The following is a 10,746-nucleotide window of genomic DNA, read 5'->3' as shown; positions in this document are numbered from 1 at the left end:
ATCCCAAAAAAACTAGTGGAAAATGACCCGCATTTTCACCGAGTTAAAAAAAAATTAAGCAATTTGTGCTTTTAAATGTAATTGAACGAGTTTTCTTCCATTTAAGCCTTTAATAATGGTTCGGCAAATTTTTACATGCGACACTTTCCGGTTTGTAAAGTTAAAAGTCGAAAACAGCATCTTCACAAAAGGGTACGCGTGTCCAGTGCGTTATCAACCATTAATAAAATGTTTATGTAATACTTCTTAAATGCAAAGTAGGAGCACTTGGTAACGTCGTTAAGAAATGAACATGAGAAGATCATTTAAATGCTTCATTTGATTTATTTTGAATCGGTTTCATCACAGTTCAAAAAAATATTCACATTTAAGGTGCGCCCGCCTCGTCAGTGCAAACAGAGCATTAAAGCGTCTCAAAGTTCCCTTGATAGATTCCTCACAATTAGAAAAGACAAGTCGCAAAAAGTGTTGCAGCACGACTTCCAGCTCCCGTTTTAAAAAGTTAACGTGGGTACTAAAAAAATAAGTAATAAACATCAGGGGTTGAAGTCCTTTCTTCTAATTTAAGGCACCAAACTGGAGCGAACACTCAAGCTTTGACTGAAAGTGCTAATACAATTATTATTAAAATGATGAGCATAAGCACAAATATCTTCAAGAGCTGCACTGAACTTAGGAACAATTTGACATTTTGGAAAATGTTGCCACGAGTTAAGGCGAGACTTGATATGTAGCTAGCAGACGGTTAGCGTAGCTTAGCATAACCGCTTGTAAAAACACAAATGATCATTTCTACACTTCAATTTTTGTAGAAATTATAGAACTGATATGTTAAGTATTAATACAGTGACAGGCCAGCTGCCGCAGCAAAATTTTTTTTTTTTGTGCTGAGCTATGCTAAGTAGCTGCTAGTGTTGGCTTTATATTGAGAGTGGTATAAAATTCTCAGCAAGAAATAATAAAAAAAAAAAAAAAAAAAAAAAAAGTCAAACTATAACCGTACAAACAGATGATCTTCGAAGACCACAGAGTTCCAGCAAACCTTTGGTTGTGTATCAAAACATCCGACGAGGTTTTTGTGTTTCTCAGATTGGTCAAAAGTTCAGAGGGACTTCTGAAACATTTATCAGGTTTTCAGTGCAGTTCATACGCAGAAACAACATCACAGCATGGACGAGAACGAGGAGGAGTTTATCTTAAATAAACTCTAAAAAAAGGATGAGGCAAACGAGCAGGGCTAAAAAAAAAACAGCGGACATTTTGACTTGTAAAAAAACGATAAGCACAGGTGTTACAAATATGATCAATGGTAACATATTTTGGGAAGTAAAAAAAAAAAAAAAAAAAAAAATCTGCGATATGTTTTTGGACAGGAGAGAGCATGGTACGTATAAAGAGTGATTTATCACGTTTATGTGACGCCGCAAATTCAATTAATTTGTTAACACTGGACGGAGCCACGCCGGCTGTTTCCCCTTGTTTCCAGTCTTTATGCTAAGCTAAGCCAGCTACAGCTGCAGCGTCATATGTACCGCCCAAGAGTGGTGTTGATTTTCTTGCCTAAATACATCATCAAAACAGAAAATGTCCTAAAAAAGTAATGACTCCGTTCTGTACCCTGAAACTGAAGCAGCTAAATTGGACTTTTTTTTTTTTTTTTTTTAAGTTACACCTGTGTTTTATCGGCTCTGAAACATGTCAAAACGTCTTCACACGTAAACGACATCGGCCCGCCACTCCGAGCACGCCCTGGTCTGGGATTGGCAGCTTCCACCGTCGGCCTCCTCGTCACTCGACGTCGCGGCAGCTGTCGCGCACGCAGGACTGGAGCTTGATGAGCCGCGCGTTCATGGTCTGCAGGACGGACGGGTCCACCTTCTTCACGATGTTCTCCAGCTGGTGCGGGTCCGACGTCAGGTTGTACATCTCCACGAACGACTGCGGGACGCGGAACCAGAGAGAGAGACGCTTCACACCCGGCCCCCGTGAAACCACTTACTTAAATAACTGAAATGACCGCCGTACCTCGGTGTCCGCAAACTCGCAGTACTGCAGGTCCTGTTTGCCGTCGAGGGTCCGGACGCAGGCGTACGTGTTGTTGAAGGCGTCCTCACACACGCAGTCTGGGAAACATTGCTGGAGAAAATGTTAAATTAAAAAGGTTATAGGGGCAATATGGACGATTTTTAGTTTAAAGCATTCAAAATTTGCTAAAAGTATCTAGAATGTGAAGAAATAAATGACACAAAAAAAAAAAAAGGATGATTTTTTTTATAAAATCTTTGCTTTTGAGAAAAATGGTAAAAGGTTGTAAAAAAAAATAAAAAAATGTCAGGTATAAAGTCAAAATGTTGAGGAAAACAGAAACGAGTCAAAATGTCAAGAATAAAGTTGAACTACTTTGAGAATAAAGTCAAATTGTCAAACAAAAATTCTAAATGTTGAGAATGAAGTCAACATCTCTATCTAAAGTTGAACAACTACTTCAAGAAGAAAGTTGAATTGTTGAGAAAAAAAAATCGAAATGACGATAAAGTAAAAATGTCGGGTAAAAAATAGAAATGTCAATAACAAAGTCAAAATGCTGAGAAAAAAATTGAAATGTAGAGAATAAGGTCAAAATGTCCAGAAACAAGTCAAAATGTCAAGAATAAAGTTGACATTCTTTAGGTGTTAAAAAACAAAAATCTAAATGTTGAGGATGAAGTCAACATCCCTCTCTATAGTTGAACAACTATTTCAAGAAGAAAGTTGAAATGTCGAGGAGAAAAAGTAAAAATATCAAGAAAAAAAATTAAATGTTCAAGAAAAAAAGTCAAAATGACAATAAAGTGAAAATGTTTAAAAAAAACAAAAGTCAATATGTCGATAATAAATAAAAAACAAAAGTCGAGAATACGGTTGAAATTCTATTTCCAGAATAAAATTACATTTCAGGATTAAAGTTGAACTTTTAAAATGAATCAAACTACTTGCTTCGCGCATGCTGTGCGATTCTACGAGATGCCGCTGTGTCGATGAACTTTAAGAAATTGGGCTTAAAAAAGGAAATCATGTCTCTTTTACTGTTAAACAGTTTGGCAATTAGGAATATAAAAGAATTGTGCCGAAAATTGCGTCTGTTCAGAAGTAGAAACAACACGAACTTGGGCATTAAATAAAATAAAAATAAAAATCGCCAACCTTTTTGATGTTCTGGAAGCAGTGGGTCCAATATTTGCGTCACTTACATTTAAAAGGATTACTATAAAATCCGATTCATTCAGGATATATTAACCCTAAATTATTATCTACTGTTAGCATGCGGGTACTGTTTTTTTTGTTGTTGTTGTCGCAGCCACTCACAGATAGTCCGGGGCCGAGTTTGGGACAAGAAGGGTCCGTTGTTAGATGCCCCTCTCCGTTGTACTCAACGAGGAAATAAGGCCGTGCCGTGCCGTTACGCAACGAGGGAGCCTGAACAGAAAAACTTTCGGTAAGATTTACAGCGGGGGAAGAAAAGCAGCATTTAGAAAAACATTCTTTAGAAAAACATTCAGCTTCCACGCAAAGGAAGCAGCTGACCATCTGAGAGAAGAACGACTGCCCGTCCACGTTCACGGACGACAGGTTGACGCCGGATATGTCCAGTATGGTGGGAGCCAGGTCGATATTCAGGACCGGAGCCTGGAAGAGTCGCACGGCATGAAGAAAGTGGTTGGAAGATACAAATGAAACCGAGGAAGGAGTGCGACCGTATTTAATAGGCGGTTCGAGCAAAGAAGTGTGCGCGTGGTTTTGGGAAGAGTTGAACCTTCAGCGTCTGGTTCGGTTTGATGCCGGGACCGCGGACCATGAGAGGGATCCGGATGTCGAACTCGTACAGCTGCCTCTTATCAATGGGCAGCGAGAACTGACCTGCGAAGGCAGAAAAAAAGAGAAAGCTCGAAATCAAAACTGTGGAACAGATATTTAACTTATAAACCCTAATTTGATGCTCTTTAACGCTTATCAGCAATCGCAGTAACTGACTTTGCACAAAAACTGTATTTGTAAAACTCTTTGTACCTAAACGTTGTCGGGAAAACGAACTCCACAAGCAAAATGTATTTTTTTTTTAATTTGTTGCTTATTTAAACTAATGAGACATTTGAATACATCTATTTGTAATTATATATGATTAACAGCAAGTCCAAGTAGATTAAAAAAAAGCATTAATTAATTAAACTACACTAGGCTGGTTAGTTTTTAGCACCAACAATTTATCTGGTGTTTTTCTTTCATTATGATTCGATTCGGCCGCTGCATTACTTTTGTGATATGACAAAATAAATGATAACTAAATTAGTAAAATGTTAAGAGCATCAAAATGTATTTTGAAAATCAAGAAAAACAAGAGAAAGTGTGTAAATTTAGCTTTAGCCAGAGAGCTGTTTTGGTGTTTTACATGCCGTTATATTGTATTTATCACAGAAATGACACATCTTCATGGTATCACGGTGTCTATATGGTAAATTAAAAATTGTCTTAAAATTCAGATTCAAGACCTGTGTGGTAGCCGTTGTCTGAGGTGTAGAAGATGTAGGTGTTGTTCAGTTCCTTTATGCTGTCCAGTTTCTTCACCAGCATCTCCACCATGTCGTCCACAGATAACAGAGTCCTCCACCTGCCGGACACGTCACAGTTGATTCACAGAATTTGTATCATTACTTCCCTTGTAATCAAAGAGTTTAGTAAATGTCAAAGTACTTCTGAACCCTGACTCTTAAAATTGTCCCCATCGGCTAATGCTGCCTTCAAACGGTGTCGTATTTACCGCCCTCACGAATGTCGCCCTCTCGTGGAATTCCCGACCTCCGGATTTTCCGACTCGTCACGTGTTGTTTACAGGTGTAAATTCAATTAAAATTCCTGTTTATTTCAAACTGGTGCGTGTACCACGTGTCTGTGGGTCATGCTAACTTCACACTTTCACCACCAGCAAGAATTTGTGACTATAATCGCCTCAATGAACATCTAATCAGACAGAAACTCTATATATTCTCAGTGCAGACATTTCAAATACAGCAGAATAGTTGGTAAAAAAAAAAAAAAAGCCCCAAATCCTTGAGTCGGCACTTTACGGAAAAAGACGAGGAAAAACCAGCCGTCGTTTCCTACCGAGTCAGTTTCAGCTTTAGAGCTCTAGGAGGCGCTATAAAGTCCGTTTAGCAGCTACAAACTTATTTAAGAACCGCTCTATTAATCGTTTTTAATATGCAATGGGAGCGTTTTAATACTTTAGTCCAGTCTATAATAAAAAGAAGAATATTTAGCGGGTCGTACCGTTTCCTGTACGCGTCATCCAGGAAGGTGAGAGTGCTTTGTGGCATGGGGTTGGCGGGTTGACGCAGCAGCCAATGTTTGTCCTGAAACATGCGGACAAATGTAGATTCATTAGAAAACGTGATTAGAAAGCAGACGTCGCACAGAATATATCTCGCGCCATCTCAGGCCGACCTTCCCCGGCTTGTCGAAGCTGCCGTCTCGAGGGGCGTGAACGTCGCTGAACTCCTTCTGGTACTGCGGCGCCGCCGTCCAGGGCGAGTGAGGAGCCGGAGGCGACAGCATCAGAAAGAACGGATGCTGAGGGCTCCTGTCGTCCAGGAAGTGAAGGGACCGGTTCATCTGGATCGACAAACGCACAAAGACTCAATACAAAATTAGCTTTGAATAGACGCCCGAGGGCAGAGAGTCAACTTTTTTTTTTATTGGAACGAGGATGAGACACCAGGAACCAAAAGTGGGTAAATGAGCTGCAAGACTGTGCAGGAAAGGTTGTGTATTTACATCTGTCATTATTAACCCAGAATAAAAAATAAAAACTGGTCAAAAGCTGCTGAAAACACGTAATTCGTCCTTCAAACTGTGTAAAATCAGACTTTTCAAAGCTCAAATTTCACAAAAGTATCAAGATTCTTGTCATGATTCACCAAATGTTTTGATTTTTCGGCTTTTTAGCAATTTTTCAGCCCCTTTTTCCAAACTTTGGTTTCAGTTTATTTTTCGTTTTCGCAGTTTATTTGAGTACTAATCTGCTTTTGTTGATATATCCCTGGCAGAGCCCCCTCCATCGAAAGACCACAACTGACAAACGTATATTGAAGCTATTTTCTTTCGATGAAGCCCAAATCTTTAGAAAAAAGGCATTAATCAAGTGTTAAACTTTTCTTTTTTTTTGCCTCTTATACCTTAAATCTGTTGAACGGATTGCTACGAAACTCCTTATAGACATTCTTGGTCCCCGGAAGATGAAACCTGAAGACTTTAGTTGTCCTCCCGACAGACATTTGTGCTTTATGGACTATTTGACCAAGTCAGCTAGCTCACTAACAGACACCTCCCACCCTTTTTATTTCATTGATCTATTTATTCAAATTTTTTTTTAGGGTTTTTTGAATTGGTATTTGTTTCTATTTATGTTAAAGTTTTTTTGTTTGTTTGTTTTTCGAGGTTCTATTTTGCCTCATTTTGTTTGTTTGTGTCAGTTTGTCACGGTTCGACTACTTCCAAACGACACTCGGATGAATGTAATCTATTGTCTATCCCAGCTTTTTGAGGGGTAGGAATTATGTTTTTTGGTTGAAACTATTTAGAAAATCAGTAAAAAGATTTGAGAAAGAAAGAAAGAAAGAAAGAAAGAAAGAAAGAAAGAAAGAAAGAAAGAAAGAAAGAAAGAAAGAAAGCTATTCCTGGTTCAGAGTGAAATATCATTAGAATATCAGATATTCCTGGTCCCCAGAGGATATATAGTGTTTTCCTCAACAACCACCAGCAGGTAAAAGTCAATTAAATTGACTGTATATTAGCTTTGTTTCTCACATTACTCATTAACCTTTCTGCTGACCGGCAGACAAAGAGGACTCTGCACATTTAATATTTCTAAGCCAGCAGACAGTTTGGAAGGTGAACGGTCGTATTTCGTCCCGTAAATCCTCACATAGACGTCTCTCCAGGCGTCCCGATGCACCAACAACAACAACAACAACAACAAAAAGCTGCTGACCGCAGGCTTAAGAGTGGGATGAACTACTCACGATGAGGTCTGTCAAGTAGTCTTTTTCATAACTGTCCCCGTGCTTCTCCTCCTTCCCGTTCACCGAGAGCGTGTAGTTGTAGTACTGGGAGTTCCCCACCTGCAGGTCACACACGGCACAGAGCGCGATGAAAGATGTACTTTTAAAATGAACAGTGTGTGTGTGTGTGTGTGTGTGTGTGTGTGTGTGTGTGTGTGTGTGTGTGTGTTTAATATGTGACTCACCAGCGCATGCCACTGGTCCCAGCCAGGTGGAACATATCCGACGTCGCCTGCCTCTTTCTTACCGTACTGAAGGCAGAAAAAGAAAAAAAAAAACAACAACTTGGAATTCAAGACATTTTATAGAAACTGCTGACACGCTAGCAGCTCCGTGAGGCTGTATTTAAAATACTGCAGTGGATCCAAACATCGCCGCGCCAACATGTTTAGCCGGTATAATGTTTACCGTGCTTACGATCGTAGATCCGCGTGTTACCATGCTGGAGCATTTTCTACCTAGCTTGTCAAATTTTGAAACAAAAATAAGACTCCAGTTGCCTTTTTAAGAACTAGCGAGCAACAACTGATGAAAATGAACCAATCGAGCTAATTCTGGATCATTTACAGTTCATTTTTCTGTTCGATCGGTCACTTGAGCGATGTCCCTGTGAATTTAGTGAATCAAATTCATAAAATATAACACAAAGTACAGAATGGGGCTGTGTTGATTGTACCTCTTTGGTTTATTATCAGAGGTAAGATTTTTAATTTTTTTTAATTTTGAAAACACCAAAAGTATATCAAACCCTGCAGATACACTCCAGTGTATAGTTTATACGCGTGTTCCAACCTGGTTGAGATATTTCCCGGCGAAGAACGTCTGGTACTTCAGTTTGCTGAGGTAGATGGGGAAGGCCTCGGCCTCGGGGCCTTTCTGCCACAGTGGGCTGGAGCAGTTCCCGGACAGGGAGTTGTTCCTCACGTCGTGGTTGTGGGGGTACCGGCCCGTCAAAATGCTGCTCCTGCTCGGGCAGCACAGCGGCGTGACTGTAAACTTCAGGGCAGGAGGAAGCGAGAGCGGCGAGAAGAGGAAGAGGAGAGAGCAGCAGAGAACAGATGATGAGAGGAAAAAAAAAAAAGCGTGACAGTGGAGAGGAGGATGTGCAACTCATTCAGCGTGTGACGATGAGTTGGTAAGTCATACGGTAGCTGTTCAGGTGCTTTCCTGAAGTAAATATAGAAATAAAATGATGTGAAAAATACCCCACTGTAAGTCGTGGGTTCGAAACGAGCTGCAATCGACAGTGTCGCCACCCATTTGGAGTCAGAAGTGACCGTATTTGGACGAGCTAAAGAGGAGCTGGCGGTGAACTTTACTCGACACTAAGCCCCGCCCACCTATAGCAGAAACCGGACTGCACCACGACCCGGTCAATCAAACAGACACGCCTCCGCAACATGCCGTTTTTGAGACCTAATATCGAATTACAGATGGAATTATTTTTAGAAGGACCAACAGAAAACTAATAAAAAGTTCGTTGACTTTGTATTTTATGAGAAGTTGAATGGGAGTCTACGGAGCCGATCCCTCGTGGCCCTCGGCGGTATTGTAGTTTAAGGCACTCGTGCGCTGACTTTGTTTTTAGACCCAGAAGCTACGTCCATTTTTATATACAGATATGATTCAAAAGCCTGTTCCTTGAAACGTCAGTAGCTACCGTCATTACCGTTCAGTCTGTCAAAATATAATGTTATATAAAAGTGGACGTAGACATATGTGCAATACCATCGAGGGCCACCAGGGGTTGGATGATCAGTGGTCTGTCGATCCTTCTGAAAATAATCCCATCACTAAGCTTCACTAGGCCTAAAACAGCAGTATGTTTGGGGGCGTGTCTGTTTGATTGACAGACCTGTGGTGCAGTCAGGTTTTGGTATCAACAGTAGAGGAATGTCAGTGGTACCGGTAAAGACTACTGGTATCGCAAGGGTTGTCCCGGTGGTATCGCACTTCATGACACAGAAGCGACATCCAGTTTTATACTCAGTCTTTGGGACAGACCCGTATATTGACACGGTGAGTTTGGGGTATTTATTATAGCTGTCGGTTAAAAAAAAATACTCACAGCGTTCACAAATGTTGCTCCCGCATCTCCTATCAGGGCTTTGGTTTTCTTCATGGGCGTCTGCAGAACAGAAACAAGAACAGACTGACGTGTGAAGCAACTCGTGTCCCGACAAACAAACGATCAGTCCGGGAAGACAACATAAATGCACTGTCAATAATCACAGTGTCTAGGCATTGTGACACCGTCCTCCACTGGAATCTGTAAACTCTTTAATTTAACACATCACCACTGAATTGATGCATTATACCTCACTGATTTTGAGTTAGCTTTATTTAATTGATTGTTAGTGAATTTGTTGGTTTTGCAGATTAATATTCTGTCAAATAATTGATCGTTTCACCTGTAAAGTGATTAAAAAGGTGACAGCAAGCCATCAAAACAATGTAAAAGCTAAACAGATGCAGTCCAACTTCTGGTTTCTGTATTTTATGGGTACAAAGGTGGAAAAAAAACTAAAATAAACCACAATAAAGTGGCTTTAAACTCACTGTTAGGCGACTATAAACACATTATCACCCTATATTTTGAAATGCCCTACCTTAAAAAGTGAGATTATGTCACAAGTGTTTTCATGGTCAATACAGCTGATAAATCATTCATCGTTTTCCGGATGCATCTACTCACCATCCCCCCTAGCTGAACATCCTGGTCGTCGGCCAGCACGAGGATGATGTTGCTCGGCTTGGCGCTCTCCGCGTACCTGACGCAGCAGGTGAGCAGCGTGAGGAAGGTGAGGGCGGCGTGGTGGCCTCTCGGCCGGCTTCCCGACGCTCCGGTTCCGCTGCTCGAACCCGCCATTGGACCAACGGAGCCTGCTGGCTGGCTGGCTGGCTGCTACACGGAGCGGCGCTGGCGTTCAGCTGAAGCGCGGTTTCGTTTCTCGCTCAGACCGAGGACCGCCTTGCTGCGACACGGAGGGTGGGGAGGCTGGAGAGAAGGGTCTCTCTGCAGGCTACAAGGTTTGAGGAAGTGGAGTCAAGAGTCGGTCATATGATCAGAGTGGGAGGAGAGAGCACCGAGGACACTGTGTACAACCACAAGTTAACACCAACATTTATAACAGGACTTTACACAACTTTTACACAATTTACACACGCGAGTTACGAATTTATTGGAAACAAAGTCAGTATGGAGACTATAACCCTGTCTAACAGTTTACACAAAGTTTAACTCAAAAATATATATTATATTATATTATGTTATGTTATATTATATTATATTATATTATATTATATTATATTATATTATATTATATTATATTATATTAATACCTTTTCTATTTGACCAAATTGTCCTTATTTCCAAATTTTGTTTTAGGGACAGGCATTGCCAATATGCATTATTTCATTGACTTTATTACTTTTAATTATTCATTTTAGCTGTATTTTATGTCGTTAGCTGTCTAATAGTATACACAGAAGTTTAAGTTAAAATATGTATCATATTGTATCATAATATATTTTATTATTTTATATATATTTATTATATATTTTATGATATTATATTAATACTTTTTCTATTTAACAACATTTTTTACTTATTTCCAAATTTAGTTTTAGGGACAGGCATTGCAAATATACA

The 10,746-nt window shown here is 40.1% G+C and overlaps 1 protein-coding gene across 1 annotated transcript; it reads right to left on the bottom strand.

Moving 5' to 3' along the window:
• Positions 1-304: 304 nt before the first annotated feature.
• gnsb (glucosamine (N-acetyl)-6-sulfatase (Sanfilippo disease IIID), b) lies at positions 305-10,073 on the bottom strand. Its single transcript, XM_069166225.1, has 13 exons — positions 9,790-10,073; positions 9,163-9,222; positions 7,887-8,090; positions 7,280-7,345; positions 7,056-7,154; positions 5,479-5,646; positions 5,305-5,387; positions 4,527-4,645; positions 3,794-3,897; positions 3,565-3,666; positions 3,346-3,456; positions 2,026-2,136; positions 305-1,938 (listed from the first exon to the last, which is right to left on the bottom strand). Exons 1-13 carry the CDS (start codon positions 9,961-9,963, stop codon positions 1,789-1,791), a joined length of 1,551 nt encoding a protein of 516 aa, XP_069022326.1. The 5' UTR covers positions 9,964-10,073; the 3' UTR covers positions 305-1,788.
• Positions 10,074-10,746: the final 673 nt, after the last annotated feature.

Source organism: Embiotoca jacksoni, unplaced genomic scaffold (genome assembly GCF_022577435.1).
Source record: "Embiotoca jacksoni isolate LCO1_2020_lvr unplaced genomic scaffold, fEmbJac1.0.p SCAF_10, whole genome shotgun sequence".
NCBI classification, from domain to species: Eukaryota; Metazoa; Chordata; class Actinopteri; family Embiotocidae; genus Embiotoca; species Embiotoca jacksoni.
The sequence above is the reverse complement of the archived record's forward strand: the minus strand, read 5'-3'. Positions and strand labels throughout refer to the sequence as shown.

Bases quoted from the DNA above. Each gene is read 5' to 3' on its own strand.
- gnsb (XM_069166225.1), bottom strand. From the start codon at position 9,963: ATGGCGGGTTCGAGCAGCGGAACCGGAGCGTCGGGAAGCCGGCCGAGA. The intron at 9,223-9,789 runs GTGAGTAGATGC...TCTGTTCTGCAG, and splicing joins ATGTTCAGCTAGGGGGGATG to ACGCCCATGAAGAAAACCAA. The intron at 5,388-5,478 runs GTCGGCCTGAGA...CGCATGTTTCAG, and splicing joins GCTTCGACAAGCCGGGGAAG to GACAAACATTGGCTGCTGCG.